General features: G+C 42.0%; 2 protein-coding genes across 3 annotated transcripts in view; both read right to left on the bottom strand.

The window, feature by feature from the left end:
- Positions 1–14,748, bottom strand: part of ITGA1 (integrin subunit alpha 1) — a 130,650-nt gene extending 115,902 nt beyond the window's left edge. For both annotated transcript variants that reach the window (XM_006139526.4, XM_075932480.1), the window contains exon 1: positions 14,302–14,748. In XM_006139526.4, coding sequence (XP_006139588.2) covers positions 14,302–14,365 — 64 coding nt within the window. In that variant the 5' untranslated portion in view covers positions 14,366–14,748. The remainder of the gene's footprint in view (positions 1–14,301) is intronic.
- Positions 297–6,093, bottom strand: PELO (pelota mRNA surveillance and ribosome rescue factor). The gene is made up of 2 exons (XM_006139525.4): positions 3,056–6,093; positions 297–1,938 (listed from the first exon to the last, which is right to left on the bottom strand). Exons 1-2 carry the CDS (start codon positions 3,779–3,781, stop codon positions 1,507–1,509), a joined length of 1,158 nt encoding a protein of 385 aa, XP_006139587.1. The 5' UTR covers positions 3,782–6,093; the 3' UTR covers positions 297–1,506.
- Positions 14,749–17,074: the final 2,326 nt, after the last annotated feature.

A 17,074-nucleotide genomic window follows, 5' to 3' on the forward strand; every position in this document is an offset into this window, starting at 1 on the left:
TTTTTTCTAAATTACCTTCAAACACTAACTGTAGAACTCCAATTCTAAATCTTAATAGAAATACTTCAGGGAAATAAAGTCATTATAAGTGTTACTGAACAGCAAAACTAGGTTCTTACACTTCTAAGATTTACACCTTTCCTCGCTGTCCCCCTCTCCCTCTCCCTCTATATATATATATATATATATATATATATACATATATATATACACACACACACACACACACACACACACACACACACACAAACTTCCTCCCCCCAAAATTCCATGAAAAATTGGAAAAAACTCTCTGATCACCTCCATTCTTTGGACCTTTAATAAAAATTGATAAACAGATTAAATAACATTGGTAAAAAACTAAGGTAGCTTTTTCCAACAATCATTATCTCCAAAAAGGTCAAAGTCCGGCCATTAATTAGATCTTCTATTTTCAAGAGGTACTATACATACCTGTTTTTAAAATCATCTACATGGGAATACTAGATTATGAGACTGTAATGAAAGCCATTTATCTATTGCCAAAAGGATTCCTGGGGAAGCTATGGATTTAGGATTCGCAAATCCTTGCTCATTCATGTCAAGTTTGCAGCATCTGGTCCACATTATCCTAACACTGATTCATTAGAAGACAGTTATTTACATCTGAAGTACCAGACTTTAGTACAGCATATAATATAACTTTCAGGAACTCACATGACAGGGACCTGAGGTAGTATTTTAGAAGAAATATTCAAAGTGAGGCTCACACTGCTTTATACTTTGGTTTGCAGTTGCCATCATGTCTAAAGAGATACTGCCAATTCAGTTTTTTCTTTAAAATATTTCCATTTTTAATCGAACAGTATTGAATAATACTGCCAAATTCAGGCAAATGATTGGACTCATGAACAAGACAGGCCCACATCTAATCTTCTTCCAATCCCTACAATCTACTCCTTTTTACATCAATAAGATGTGGCCCTTGAGTTCCTGACCAAGTTGTCAACCTGCCTATGGCTAAAGCTCGGATAGCAGTTTGAAAAGGAAGATTATTCTTTAGAATACCTAACACATTGCTTCCCATACTTCCCAGTGCTGTTTGCAAGCACATAAAACAGGAAATGTGACATTTTAGCATTTTTTCCTCTTAATTTATTCTTTTTTTGTACATGCACCAGAAGGCAAAAAAGATCATCTGCTTTAAAATACCTCATCAGCAGCTTTCAGGAACCAAATCAGAATTATATTAGTTTGCTATGCTCTGGGAGATCCAGAGTGTAGTTTGTACAAACAATGGTTAACCCCAACCTATAGTATACTCATCATTATTAATACTGCAAGTGCAAATATATATGGCTATCCAGTACAGCATGTTGAACAAAACCAGGCACCTTAAAATATATGTTGTCCTCAAAATATTAAATTGCACACTAGGGCACATTTGTTTGCAGTATTTGGAAAAGAAACGCTGTGACTGTCATTTTAGTCTTATTGTACTATAGAGGAAGGGTGAATGAGCCATTATCAATCCTCTTCAGAACTGGATTCCTCCTCTTGGTCAGAGAGGTCAGCAACAGGGAAACGTAGGATAGCTGCTACCCCTGTGAGCTGGCCAAGCTGTTCCCCAGACACATGGAGGCTGGAGAATATGCGCACTGTACCCATATTCTCCCGCACGCTATCTACCAGCCGCACATATCGGCTGCGGGAAGCCACATCCTGGTGCCTGAAGAGCTCATCGCTGATCAATAGGGTATCAATAGCCATGGCCTCATTGGCCTTTTCCACGTGTTTGAGGCCGTAAAAAGCCCGGTCGGGCTCATGTTGTAGCATCTTGTAGAAGTCATCTAAGGCTTTGACCTCACCAGCTGCCTTGGTGTCAGAGAGACGGCTGGCCACAGCTGGGTCACAAAGAGCTTCTTTCAGTGCATATTTATGTCCAGAAGAGGAGTGGACCTATAATAAAAATGTTATAAATGGAAGAAAAATGGATAATTTAGTCCATGGTGATCACTTAGCCTTATATGTTTCACTTATGAACTGAAACTTTCCGTAGTCAGTCTCTTTCTGAAGGTGAATTTTTTCAGGAATATTGAACAAGAATACCTTCAGCTACCTCTGAGCTTAACAAAGTTAGAAAAAATTTAGAACAAAGTCATTCAAAGTTTGTTTTAAATATGCTGGGATCTTGAGCACTGGCCTAAACCAAAAAGCATCTGAAAAAAACTAGATTCACAGTACTCCTGCATGTATTTTCAGATATAAGAAGCGAGCACTTCTCAGCAGTGATTGGACCCTTGTCCTCAGGCTGGTTCTTGCAGATAATACTTCATTAATATCCATGTTAAAACACTGAGTTAAAAGAAACTTGTTTCATACTTATGAAGCTGTTTTTAATGCCCTGGGACTGTCAAAGGCTTAGGACCCTGATTTTGGATTAAAGGCTTACTTAATTCAGTAACAATATGTATCCTCTAGGAAGCCAGGCATTGTAAAAACAGGAAGCCAATGAAATTTGGATGTTCTTAATTTTTTTTCCAATTCTCCTTTAAAAATACCGAAGAAATCAGATAAAAATAATTAGCAAATAAAACCTTAAGGTCATGCAAATAACAAAAACCAAGAGAAAAAAATAAAAAAGTTTTCCAACAGCAATGCTAACTTAGCCTTGCTACTTCTAGGTATGTTTTCATTTGCTTTTCTTACACTGGCATTAAATCTGTCATAAAACACTCATGCTCCCCAACACAACTGAACTGGCTTTTCTGCTGGAAATGCAATTTCCTAAGTGTTGAAATCTCTGCCATTTTAATGAGGCACTATCAAGTTTCTTTTTGTGTGTGTATGAGGGGTGGGGGAGCTTGCATTTAATTATCTAGTGCTTCATCTAGTTTAGCTTTTAAGTGTCCCAACAAAAGGACACCTACATTCCTTACTAATACACAATTTAAAGTCTAACAAAAAATAAATTTATGTTGATCTTCAACTTAAATTTTCTCTATGCTAATGTCACACAATATAACTCTTTACTCTTTTTGGATTTTACAATTTAAAGGTTACTTATCTACTTTACCTGAAGGAATTTGGACCGGTTCTCTAGCAGCAGCTTGTTGTCAGTCTTGACAGCCTGCTGGAACATGTAGTCACAGAACTGTTCTCTTACAAACCCCGGACTGGCCACCAGCACACATTTCACAATCTCAAAGTTGATATGACGCTGGATTGCCTGCACCACCTGCTCATAGAATCTCTCCAGTGCTCGGTCATGTTGACTACAATTTCCCCTCCGTTTTCTGGGGATGTTCACTTCAATCTTGGCCCGAGTCAGGGTCATGCTGGGGGTTACAAGACAGATATGAGCCAGCCCCTCTTGCATGACCACTGCTGCCACGTCAGCACTCCAGCTTGGGTCACAGGCCTGCTCAATGCGCTCCAGCACCACACTGTCCCACTGCTTCTTAGCAAGCGTGAACTGGCGGTTGGGCTCCAACTCGATGGTGTGGTAGGCCCCCATCTTGACATACTCATTCTCCTGGATGTTGGTCCCCTTGACACGCAGCTGGCAGGCCTGAGAGTCGAAGTCGATGGTCTCCACGCAGAGGGTGAGGGTGGTGCGGATGCGGTTGCTGCCCACGCTGCCCGTGGCGGACTCGGTCTGCACCTTGCGGATGGTGGATGCCCGCAGGCTGTCCCCCACCTGCAGCAAGTTGTAGGCGTGCCACATGTCCTCGGGATCCTCGGGGATCAGGGTCACCTGCCCCGCGTTATCCTTCTCGATGTCCTTCCTCACCAGCTTCATCCTGCCGCTGCCCGGGACAAGCCTCCGTCCGCGGGGAACGGGGCAGCGCGGCGCCTCGCACTCAGGACCGGGCCTCTCACTCCTCGCACGGCCCCGGGCCCTGCGCCCTCTCAGCAGGGAAGGGGCGGGACACGTGGGACGAGGCCGGCCAGCACTAGGCCCTGGCGGGCGGAGGTGCAGCCCGGCGCCGCACCCAACACGCCAGCGGCGGGACCTCGCTGATCTGAGCGGCACTTGATGACCCACCGCAGTCAGTCAGCAGCGGCAGCCCCGGGATGCGCCTGCGCACTGGCTGGTGACAGGACTAGGCACAGTCGGGAGCAGCCCGGCGACAGCATCGTCCGTTCGCGGACACACCAGCCGGGCAGCGGCTTCCTCCCACAGAGCGCATGCGTACACTGCCGACCCGGCGCGGAGACGTTGAGATGACTTCCGGCGCGCTGGCAGTAGCGGGCGAACTCGTCTCACGCATGCGCATAAGAAAGCCTTCGCCGTACCGCCACCTTTAGCGCATGCGCGGAAAGTACCGGAGAGGGTGGTGCCAGTACTGGAGCTCGGGTTCTGCTGCTGCCGCTGCCAGGGTACGGTCGGGCCAGCGGCACAGACAGAGGCCGGATCAGAGCGGCACGTGTGTTCTGAGGGGAGCTCATCAAGGCGGCTCATGACCCCGCCCTCCCAGGCCGTGCTCCCCGCCTCCGCTGTCCCTGCCCTAGTCCTGCGGGTGGCCCAGCGCAGCCTCCGCCCGGCTCAGTCCGTGCTGCAAAGCAGCGAGGTGGAGCATCTCCAGTTGGAGCCCGACTCGTGCTGTGCTAGAGAGCCGGGCCTGCCTGGGTGCACGGCCTTACTCCGCTCCCCTTCCCTCTGGCCCAGAGTTAGGCTAATACCGTGGCCAGTCGGGGCCACAAGCTCCGCCGCTGGCTGTCGTAGGGATTGCTCGTAATCCCTTCATTGTACACAGCGCTGCCCATCAATACCGCTCAAAGCATTTTACAAGGGAGGTCAGATCCCTTTGCGATTTTCACAGATGGGGAAACTGAGGTGCAGAGAAATTTCTTGCCCAAGGTTACTCAGCACTTCAGTGTTTGGAAGAAAAATATCGGAGGTACAAGAATTGAGGAGACAGCTAATCCAACACAAAATAAGTGATGTGGACTGCTACTAATTGATATGGTTCCATTTCTTATGTTCTTGAAATCTAGATGTATATTCATACAATGAACAGATAATGCTAGAGAACAGATATATTTTTATAGTGGGGAAAGCAAATTCTCCATCCAGACTGAGGCTTGTGTGTATGTACATCTAGTGGCTAACATAACAGTTCAAAGTCAATTTCCTTTTATAGAATTCACAGCATATATATACTATAGTAATATTGATAGTAAGAATTAGGGATGTTAAGAAGCAAATAATTTGCTAATTGTTTAGTTGATAGAATTTTATCAACTACATGATTAGTTAATAAGAGAAGGCAGTTTAAAGCATTCAGTCCCAGCTTGCACCAGGTCTGGGAACTACCCCACTGTGGCTCTGCATTTAAAATGTTGTAGAAGCCGGGTGGGTAGGGGGCCTGGCTCAGTCCTGACGTGTACCCGGTCAGGGACCAAACTTTGCTGCGGCTCTGCATTTAAATGCATATAGTCCATAAGGTTTTTTTCTTATTGGTTAATCGGTTAATTGACTGTACTATTACATCCCTGGTAAGAATATAGGCTAACATTTTCAAACTAATGCTCCTAAAAAATTAGACTCCCAAATTGCAGTGGCCTGATTTTCAGTCATGCTGAGCTCCTGCATAAATATTAAAAAATCAAATAATGTAATAATTTAATTCAAAGAATTAAACTAATACAACTTCAATTGACAAGCATAGTTTAATATATTTTGTCATCTTTAGTTACTCTACCAACACCTGAAGTTATCCAGTCATGTGCCACTATTCACTTGTTCCAAGATATTTATGATAAATATTGAGAAAGTTAGCATTTAATTCAAAAGTTATTAACATACAGGTATCACTGAAGAACAGACAAAGATCAAACTGCTAGGTCCTATATTCTACAAACTTTTACTTTCCTGAATAGTCCTATAGAAGCAAAGGGGACAACATGCATGAGTGAGGGTTCTTCTCTAGGTAGATTTTGGAAGACCTGTAAACTATGAGGCTGTATCTACATTGATGCGATCTTGCGCAAAAGCAATTGCTTTTGCGCAAAAACTTGCTGCCTGTCTACACTGGCTGTGAGTTCTTGCACAAGAACACTGACGTTCTAATGTATGAAATCAGTGCTACTTGCACAAGAACTATGATGCTCCTGCTCAGGAATAAGCCCTCTTGCGCAACTATTCTTGTGCAAGAGGCCAGTGTAGACAGGCAACATGAATTTCTTGCACAAGAAAGCTCTATGGTTAAAATTGCCATCAGAGCTTTCTTGCGCAAGAGAGCGTCTATACTGGCATGGATGCTCTTGCGCAAAAGCACATCTCTTGCGCAAAGGCACATGCCAGTGTAGACGCTCTCTTCTGGAAGAGTTTTTGCACAAGAACTCTTCTGCAAAAGAGTTCTTGCGCAAAATCATGCCAGTGTAGATGTAGCCCGTGTGCTTTGGATGACTGAAGGATCACGAATATTGTAATGGAAGGGAATTACACACCAAGAAGCCTTACTCTGTACCTGGCAAATTGGATGAACAATTGAAAGCTATATAATAAAGCACTTGAAGATCATGATGTGATACCATCTTGCCACAGGATTTCTGCTAAGGAAAATAATGCTTCACTGATCTCTAAGGCAAGGTCTACACTATACTCTTTTATCAGAAAAAGCTATGCAAATTGCACTCCGCAATTTGTGTAGCATTTTCTGATTGCTTTTCCGGAAGAGGATTTAACACCGTTTAGCTCCTCTTTCGGCAGAGCCCTTATTCTTCAGAGAATACTGTATTCAGGGCTCCCTGAAAGAGCGCGTTAGCTCTTCTGAAAAAAAAAAAAAGCAGAAGAGCAAACGCGTTCCCTGGACATGGTGGAGTTTTTCTGGGATACCTCCAGTATCTTGAAAAAAGCCACCAGTCTAGACGTACGGTCTGAATGTATCATTAAAGTAGTGGATTAAGAAAAACCACTTGTATTTAGATTATCAAAAGATTTTTAATAAGTTCCATCAGAAAAGTCTATTAGAGAAGCTAAGTAACCAGGAAGAGAGGTGAAGTAGTTCATGGATCAAAAACTGTCTAGAAGACAAAAAGTATAAATAAAAGGTCAATTTTCATCTGAGCAAAAAGCGAATGACTGGAGGTGACTCAGAGTTCTATACTAGGTCCGGAATTGTTTAATATATTTATTAAGATCCCGGAAAAGGTGGGTTGACTCATAGGGTAGCAGTGTTTGCAAATGGCATGGCGTTACTTGGGTTAGATCAGGACTAGTGGGAATTTTCAGGAACTTCACAGAGACCTCAACAAGGTAGATAAGTAGGCAATATGAAGGCAGATGGAGTTTGAGGTTCACAAATGCAAAGAAATATAAATTCAGGGGACATTATAAACTACCCATGTACCTTAGAAGGTTCTAACTTAACTGTGTCAATACAGGAAAAGATGCTGGGTATCACCAAACTGTTCAAGAGAGACCTTTGCCCAATATGTAGCTGCAGTCAGAAACACAAATGATGTTAGATTGCAAAAGAAATGGGGTAGAGAACAGTTGAGAAAGCATTTTGATGTCTACATAAATCAGTGGTGCAAAGAAGAGTTAGAAGAATGATTAAGAGGCATGGGAAAACTCACATGAAAAGAGATTGAAATAAAGGGAATTATTTTATATAGAACTGAGACACAGTAGAGTGGACATGCTAGACCAGTGTTTCTTAAACTGTGCATTCGGAGGTGTGTCACAAAGAACAACAGAGTTCAAAACAAAATGGCTGCTCAATAACTATCCCCCTGACCTTTTTCTTTTTCTTTTTCTTCTTTTTTTTTTGTTTGTTCAACAAAAAATCCTTGGTGTTCCTCATAAAAAAAATTGTTTGGTGTGCCTTGGTCTTAAAAAGTTTAAGAAACACTGTGCTAAACAGATATAAAATAACAGTGTTTCAGTTCTCCCTGTCTCATCATAAAAGCAAAGAAACATTTAATTAACTTAAAAAGTTGCAAATTCAGAAAAGATGAAAGGAAACATTGTTTCACATAACACATAATTGAACTGAAACTCACTGCTTCTGGATATCATTGAGACCAAGAATCTAGCAGGATTCGAAAAGGGATTGGATTTTTATACAGATCAGAATCTCCAGAGTTATCATAAGGAATAGCAAAAATTCTGAGAGATATGTTAAACTTCATGGCTACATCTACACTGGCATGATTTTCCGGAAATGCTTTTAACGGAAAAGTTTTCCGTTAAAAGCATTTTCAGAAAAGCGCATCTAGATTGGCAGGATGCTTTTCCGCAAAAGCACTTTTTGTGGAAAAGCGTCCATGGCCAATCTAGATGCTCTTTTCCGCAAAAAAGCCACGATCGCCATTTTCGCGATTGTGGCTTTTTTGCGGAAAACAAATCTCTGCTGTCTACACTGGCCTTTTTGTGCAAAAGTTTTTCGGAAAAACACTTTTGCCCAAACGGGAGCAACATAGTATTTCCACAAAAGCACTGACAATCTTACATCAGATCGTCAGTGCTTTTGCGGAAATTCAAGCGGCCAGTGTAGACAGCTGGCAAGTTTTTCCGCAAAAGCAGATGATTTTGCGGAAAAATTTGCCAGTCTAGACACAGCTGATGTGTCATGGTTTAATAAATCTCTGTCACAGCTCAGTATGTAACCTATCGGGGGGGGGGGGGGGACAAATTTCCCACATCTGCTACTATGGGATTCTTACACTCTCTGGGCCTATCTACACTTTAGGGCAAAAGTTGAATTATGATACACAAGTTCAGCTATGTCAATTGTGTAGCTGAAGTTGAAATACTTTAATTCAGCTTTTGGCACTGTCTATACAGAACACTCTTCCTTTGACTTCCCTTACTCCTCATAAAATGAGGGTTACAGAAGTCAGAGTAAGAAGTCCATCATCTCAAAATTATTTTGAAATAATGGCTTGCTGTGTAGATGCACACTTTGTTATTTCGAAATAACAACAGTTATTTTGAAATAATGCTTCAGTGTAGGTGTGTCCTCAAACATCTGCTGTTGGAGGTAAAATACTGGAATAGATGGCTCTCATTTCTGATTTGGTATTACAATTCCTAGGTTCATAAGCCTGACTCCTAAGTATGTTGCAAAGGATACTGTTTAATGGGGGTTGTGAAAACAAGGCCCAAAATTCCATTCTGTAAACACATATATGCTTATGTATTCACATGTGTAATTATATGCAAGTTAATGGGACTACTCACATTTGTAAAGTTAAGCACAGACATAACTGTTAGGATTGGGTCCTATATTTACTCATTCTTTTCAGTTACAGAATTGTTCAATCTACGTGGGGGTAATGTTCAATTTTCTTTGAATTTCTTTCTACCTTTCTTAATAATCATAGGATATCCGTTTACCTGATCCTGGCAGTGGAAAGTTTCTCATTTCCTTTGCTTTGCATGCTTATTAAAATGCTTCTGTATTTTAGAATAACACCACTGCTACATTTCTATCACTAACCTCCATGGGGGCTTTAAATGCTTTAGATGGCTAATTATTTATCCAACATATGGAAGTAAGGAATATTTTCAGACATTCATTGAGCTGATTTTTTGGCACATTTTTCAGATTATTGCTTTTGGCAGTTTGTGAAAATGTTCTCTCCTCTGAAGCTGCAGAGTCTGAATTGGTGTTCCACTGTGCCAGGGCAGGGCTGAATGTGGTAATTTATTGTGTACCTTTTCCATGGTTGAAACAAAATACAGGACTATGTAGCACTTTAAAGACTAACAAGATGGTTTATTAGATGATGAGCTTTCGTGGGCCAGACCCACTTCCTCAGATCAAATAGTGGAAGAAAATAGTCACAACCATATATACCAAAGGATACAATTAAAAAAAAGTGAACACATATGAAAAGGACAAATCACATATTTTCATATGTGTTCACTTTTTTAAAATTGTATCCTTTGGTATATATGGTTGTGACTATTTTCTTCCACTGTTTGATCTGAGGAAGTGGGTCTGGCCCACGAAAGCTCGTCATCTAATAAACCATCTTGTTAGTCTTTAAAGTGCTACATAGTCCTTTATTTTGTTTCAGCTATACCAGACTAACACGGCTACATTTCTATCACTATTTTCCATGGTTCTGAGTTCTGCTTGATGTGAGGCCTCTGAGTAGCATGCCACAGAAAATATGGTGGGGATGGCATGTGTGTGTCCTTCCATCTTTTACCTCCAGGACTAAGTGAAAGCCCTGGAGAGGTTATCTCAATCATTGGTCCAGTTACTATGCAAAAAAGTGCTTTTTTAAATCGTTAGGTTACTTGAGTTAATTAATAATTTGAAACACCTCTAAGCACAAAGTTTAACATCTTTACAATCATATTAGCTGATTGTTTTCACTGCACTGTGGTTAGAGGAAGAAAATCCCTATCTATTCCGGGGATGGGGAGGAAGATTCCACCAGCAGGACACTGGATCCAGCCTGCAGTCACCTTGCCAATACCATATTACAAAGCAGCTCACGCCGCTTTAAACAGCTAGCTGCTCTCAGCTCTGGACACTGGGGAGGGAGAGGAAGGCTTCATGTACTGCCCCTTCCCTCTAGCAAAATCTGGCCAATAGGAGCTAAGAAATTTTGCTGGGTTCAGGGGCAGTGTGGGAAGTCTCCTCTCTCTCTCATTCTCCAGTTTTAACTGATTTAAAAACAAACAAACAAACAATGACCAGAATTCAAGTTTTGCCTGTTTCTGCAGCATAGGATGACAATTTAAAACAGAAGCTTTAATATTAAGATTTTTTAAACGTTAACAAGAAGCAGTTCTGCTTAAAATCTGAAGTTACAATATCACAGTTGAACTTTATGTACGGTAAGTGATATCTTGAACAAACAGATCAGTACAGCCTACTTCATTCAGAGCTTCTGGAAGCAATACATTGCTTCTTATAATAGTTTTGTATAAAAAATATACTACAAGCAAGGTATTACACCCAATGAGCTTAAGAATGTGTTGTTATTCATTTTAATGGGGGAAAGTTTGAACTCATGGAGAAAGAAGAATCTCAGAAAGGGTACGTCTACACTGCAGGGCTTAAATCGAAATAAGCTATGTAAATTGACCTACATCAATTGCGTATCTTATTTCAAAATAGCTGATTTCAAAATTGGGAGCATCTACACAGCACTTATTTCAAAATAGAGCACTCTTCCTTCTCCTTCCCTTATTCCTTGTACAATGAGGGTTACAGGAGTAAGAAGTCCTCCAGCTTGACAGTATTTTGACACTATTTTGAAATAACTGCCTGCTGTGTAGATGGAGACTAAGTTATTTCAGTATAGCACTAATAATTTTGAAATAGTGTTGCAATCTAGATGTACCCTAAGTTTGGGGATCCCCAAACTGAGATGCATGGCATCAGAAACATACTCCTGCTCCCAATGCTCCCAATGAGATTTCTGCCTTTGACTTCAGTATGGTAGGACCCTATGACCAAAACAACATTTGCTATGCATTACATTTTTTCAAAAATCAATTTTAGTTTTTAAAATTTCAGAAAATGCAAAAGAACAAAAGTTCAATAAAATGTATGAGATTGTATGTTGTCTCATTAATTCTCAGAGACAGATTTGAAGGTGTAAAACCTATGAACTCTTGCTATGCCTAGTCACCCACCCCTACTGTTTTTTTAGTATTCTATTTTGTTTTTCTAGATCAGTGGTTCCCAAAGGGTGTGTCTAGACCCTTGTGTGGTTTACCGGAGCGGTCAACAAAGGCTTCCCTTGTCAACTGTGCTGTGTCTAGACTGCCGTGCTGTGCCGGATCAGCTGATTGTCAGCTCAGCACGGCGGCCATTTTTATTTAAATGAAGCAGGGATTATTTAAATCCCCATTTCATTGACTATGTCGAGGAAAAAACTTTACATGGCTCCATCAACGGAGCCATGTAGTCTAGACACACCCAAAGTATGGTCCATGGACCACTAGTGGTCCACAACTCTCTTGCAGGTGGGCAGTGGGCCTGGAACTCACTCTCCTGCAGCTTACACGGGAAGGAAGTGACTCTGTGCACTGCCATTCCCCTTCCCTCTGGCTGGGGGAACAGCAGCACTGGAAACCACATGTCTGGAGACTTTCTCTGCTGCTCCCATTGGCCAGAATCACAATCGATGGGAGCAGTGGGGGACAGGGAGCCCGGTAATTGCCTCCGATTGCACACATGCCATGGCCCTTCACCCCCCATCCTCATCATGTACTCTCTCCCACCAAGACCATTCATCCCACTTCCTACACCCTTCCTTCCTCCCAGAACCCCCATCCTCAGTCCACTCCTGCACCCAATCTCCCAGACAGACCCCCACCCCCGCTCTCAACCCACTTCTGCATCCTACTTCACATTCAGACCTCCCACCTCCTCATGCACTCATTTTGTCATCATTGGTGGTTGGCTTGTGGTCCGCCAAAGGTCGGAGTTGAGCAGGGTGGGCTAAGGTCAAAAAGTTTGAGAACCACTGGTCCTAGATCATTTAAAGAGTTCTATTTTCTTTTTAAATTCAGGAATTCTGTATTTCATTTCTAAGCTATTTCAGAGCAGTACAAAAAAGGGGCTTACAGTGTGTGCAAAACTGTTTTCTTTACGTTTCCTCTTTGTGCATGTGTAGATTATATCTTGTTTGCAGTTGAGTCACCTAGCTCTCCTTAGTCAAATCAAATAGTGCTATCAACTTTTTTGTTTTCAGAACTTGTGAACTCACAACCGTCCAGAACAAGACAGGGGTCTCTGAATGGGCAAGAGTTTTCTGAATGCAAAAAGGTATGGGGAGAACAACTGGGAAATAATGGGAGAGATGTCATAGACAAGAGGTAGTGAGAAGAGATGTGATGGGATAGTTTTTCGATATCATTTTCTTCCATCCTTTGTTTTGCTTGTTTATGTAGGTTATAAGTTTTTCAAGACAGAGACTGTTTGCTTCTCCTAGTTTTCACTTCTACTTTGTGTAGTCCATTCTTAGTTGATCCTTATTATCATAATAAACCTGGTTAATAATACATTAATGTACCCATAAGAGAGGGAAAGTTCCAGTAGAGAGAAGGCTCAGGGCTGTAGAAAGAGATTGACAGTGGGCAAGAGAGGGAGAGTTGAGGAAGGAAGCCTTTTTATTGTTTTGATATTAAAATTAATTTGTGCATGCAGTGCTATTATAATTGTCACATAAAAGTTAGGCAATTAAAGTTAATAGCATTATTAATTTGTCCACATTGCACATATGTTAAAGAACCTTTATTTTTGCAGTTCTTGACTTCATTCACAGTTTTCTAGCTAAACCATCTGTAGCCAGTGCAAGTGTTAACTTTGCAATTCTAGATGGAAAAGGAGTCCAGAGATAAGTGCTTCAAATCTCCATCTACAAAAAAACACCACCACCACTTGTACAAAACCAATATAGGGATTTGGAAAAGGAACATATATATATATAATAGTTTATTATAATAATTATTATAATTATAATGTGAATGAAATTTGCAAAGTCAACTGCCTGGTAAACCTAGATTACTACACTTCTTCAGATTTCTATGTGAATCACACTGCAGAACAATCCCAAATTGAAGAATAGAATTACAAAAGACTTTTAACAATCCCCCAAAGCATATTTCTTGTTATTTATTCATTAATCTCAGACTTTCTCAGCCCGATTTTTTGGCTTGCTCACACTAAGAAAACTGTACTCCGGAGAGCCAAATTCCACAGTTGTGAATGTTTGCATTTCCTCAATTCATTTCCATTTCCTTAGATTTCTCTCTCCAAATACATATGCTTTAGCCACAAATCCCCCAAGGTATCAGAAACTGTTGTCCATACTTAAATTTCCCTTGGCTTTTTTTCTCCAAAAACAAAAGACATCCCCAACAACACAAAGTCCTTAAATGGAAATACTACAGTACATAATTAATGGGCTGAGCTATCATCTCTCTAACATATTTTTTTTTACCTTCAGATCACTCTGAACAGTTAACATTGCCCTTCACATTCAACTGTCAGAAACCAGAAAAAGAAAAGTTCCCATAAATATTCCCACACACCCCACCCTTCCCCCAGTAGCTTCTACTTGTATTGTTCTTGTCCCTCATCCCTCCGGGTTTTTGAGTATTAGGGTGTAAAGGAGACTGACTTTCCCAGCAAGGAAAAAAAACATCTTAAAAACCCTTTCCCAAGCGCTGTGTTAAACCGGGGCTCTCTGAGCTGAGTAAGGTTTGTAGGGATGATGGCTGCAGAGATTTGAAGCGACAATCCCGATAGATTGCTTCAGGGAAGCTTCTTTCTTGGGGTGGATGGAAGTAAGACTTGGCAGAGAAGAGGGAAACAGAAAGAGACCGAGTTCTCTCACCTGTCAGAATCCCGCAGGGGACAGCGATACCTGGGCTTCTGCTACGGAAGAGCTGGGAGCCCATGGCTCTGGGGCAAAGATAGCCGGTGAAGGAGGACAGGGCTGGGGGGCAGCAGATCCCCTGGGCTAGCTCGGTTGTTCACACGGTGCCTGATAGAGGGGAAGAGCTCAGAGAGCTGCAACTGCCTCTGGTCCCCTCTGTATCTGCTGCATCAGCAGCCGTGCTAGGCATTTCCTGTTTGTTGTTTCAAATCCTTTAAGTTTTCTCTTCACATCAAAACCAGTTGGCCCCCCTCATTCACCCTCCTCGTCTACCCCAGTGGTCTCTGAAACCCCCCGCGCGGCAGGATCCCAGAGCTGAGAGACATGTACAAATAAAGTCAGATCTCGCAGACCGCAATGTTTAGGCTAAAACCTACAATGAGCAAAGCAAGACTTAAAGAGACAGACGCACTTTTTGTAATTCCTGGGTATCTCCTACTGCCCAGCCCTCATTCAGGATAGGAGTGGGAGCGCGGGAGAGAGCTGCATGTCCGGCTCAGGATTACAACCGGCCTGTTATTGTTCTCGTGTCCCTTCCTCTCTCAGTGTATGAAAAAAATCAAAGAGGCGAAGAGAAGTGTGTTAAATCCAGATTACAGGACGTTTCCAGTCTGAGAATGACTTTTGTTGGGCTAGTTTATTTTGACTTACATCACTCTTTTAAAATGTGTACGTGCTGTGCCAGTCCTAAAGCCAATCACATGCTTCAGTTGTAGAGAAAACCAGGGAAATTTTCCCCTACCTCATTGAACTATGTATTGCGGGGATCTAAATTTTCAATGACTTACCTGAGGGAGAAAGTATTTGCGCCGAGCTGTCTGTAGATGCACGTGTTGTGCTTTATAATAAAGCAAAAGACAAAAGTTACCTCTGCCGGCAACTTCCGCACTCTTTTATGGCTCCTTCCAGTCTCGCTCAGAAATTTTACAAATTCATCACCGAATAAACCTTATGAATAAGGCTGCACTTCAGAGTGAGCAGTATGCAGGTTCAGGGTTTTTTTTTTATCTCACTGCAAATGCGCTTGACAATATTTATTCTTTTTTATCCACTTTGTGTTATGTACTTTAAAAAAAATGGTCTGGGTTTCATCTTGAACATACTACCAAGTTATTGTAATACTTTTTGAAAACGAAACGAAAAGATCGTGTGTTCCCCTTTTTCAAGGAAATAAAGTTCAAAACACTGTCTCAAGTACTAGTTAATATTGAATTCTTCTCTTTTTGAGCTGAACTCAGGATTTCAGTAAATAATCAGAAATTCATGGAATTTTCTTCAGTTCCTCTGAGGTTAATAAGCCTACTTATGAACATAAGCCATAGTTGAAATGTGTTTTCTGTTTCTGCTTTAAATGTTATGAAAACACTTGAATATGCTTCCTATATGTGAAACCAGAAGATTTACCTGGTGTTGCCTGGATCCTTAAAATATATGTACTTCATTTAAATCATTGCTTTGGTCGGAGCTGAGGATGTGGGCTAAGTATGCAAATTACCTTAGAGAGAGAGGACAGTCCCAGCCCTCTCTCACCGCAGCAGCTTGAGGCCAGGTGGGAAGTGCTACTGCATGACCACAGCAGCTCCAGCAGGCACAGCCAGTGAAGGGGTGCATGCCTCCCAGCTGGGGCAGGATGAAATTAGTCTGGGTATGGGCTATGGAAGGATGATCTGTCTCCTGGCAATGGCAGTTGTGGGGTAGTTTTGGATTGGGTGCCAGGGTTGACGTCATATTCAGGACAAACCAAAATGATTTCCTGGTTCAAACAAAGAAAATGAACATACAAATACCTAATGAAGCCCAATTCATGCCACTTCTCTATAATAAATGACAATTTTGCTAGATCCATTCCAGTGATGAGAGCTGAGGAATCCTAGCTAAATACTTTTAAGTTTTTAAAACTTTTACTTTAGTGATAGCTAATAGGTATGTGTCAAGCAGATAATCCCAAAACTGGGCATGCTTGGGTGTTTAGTAGGTTGAGTGCCATGGTCTTCACACTCATAGGGAGCACTCCCTAGTAGTCAAGATTTAGATTCCTCAACCTGAAAAGGAAGTTTTGGTAGGGGACTCCAGGACCTCTTGCTGCACTGGGCTCCAGCCTACGGTAAATAAAAGGGTTCAACACCCAGGAGCAACGTAAGGCTGCCCAAGTTGGACCACTTCCTACCACACCTCTACTGTCCCAGTTCACAGTCTGTACAGGAAATCATGAAGAGAGGCAGCTCACCACATAGTGCCTCTTCATGACCAGGCAAGGTATGATAACTCTCTTCCTCAGGAAGCAACAAATGATTTATCTCATACTTTGGCCCTCCAGCCTGATTAAATATAATTCTCTTGTCTTCAGGAGTAGCTCATAAACAAAAGGAGGATTAACATAAATAAACCAAGTTCATATGGCAGAGAAGGCAGAAATTACTTCCTCTCATGGCATACCTGAAGCAGCTCCTCCTTTCCCACAGGGAAAGCTCTTTGGGCAGTTTTTGTATGAAGAGATTCTACTTCCCCTCAATTCTTCACTCAAGCACTGCAAGTTGCAGGTCTTCCCCCTGTTCTGTCTCCAAATGAGTTGTTCTGCTCTCTTTTCACTTCTCCTTCAGCTTGTGCACCTCTTGCAGGTGTGGTGGGGCAGAGCAGGCTGTGCCCAGAGCAGCTCTTCAACTTCTTGTTGTCCCTATAGGGTCCCCAGTCCCCAATCACACTTCTCCCCTGGCCTTCCAGGACTCCCTGG

The sequence above is a fragment of the Pelodiscus sinensis genome, chromosome 6, assembly GCF_049634645.1.
Source record: "Pelodiscus sinensis isolate JC-2024 chromosome 6, ASM4963464v1, whole genome shotgun sequence".
Lineage (NCBI taxonomy): Eukaryota > Metazoa > Chordata > Testudines > Trionychidae > Pelodiscus > Pelodiscus sinensis.

Bases quoted from the DNA above. Each gene is read 5' to 3' on its own strand.
- PELO (XM_006139525.4), bottom strand. From the start codon at position 3,781: ATGAAGCTGGTGAGGAAGGACATCGAGAAGGATAACGCGGGGCAGGTG. The intron at 1,939-3,055 runs GTAAAGTAGATA...TTTTTATTATAG, and splicing joins ACCGGTCCAAATTCCTTCAG to GTCCACTCCTCTTCTGGACA.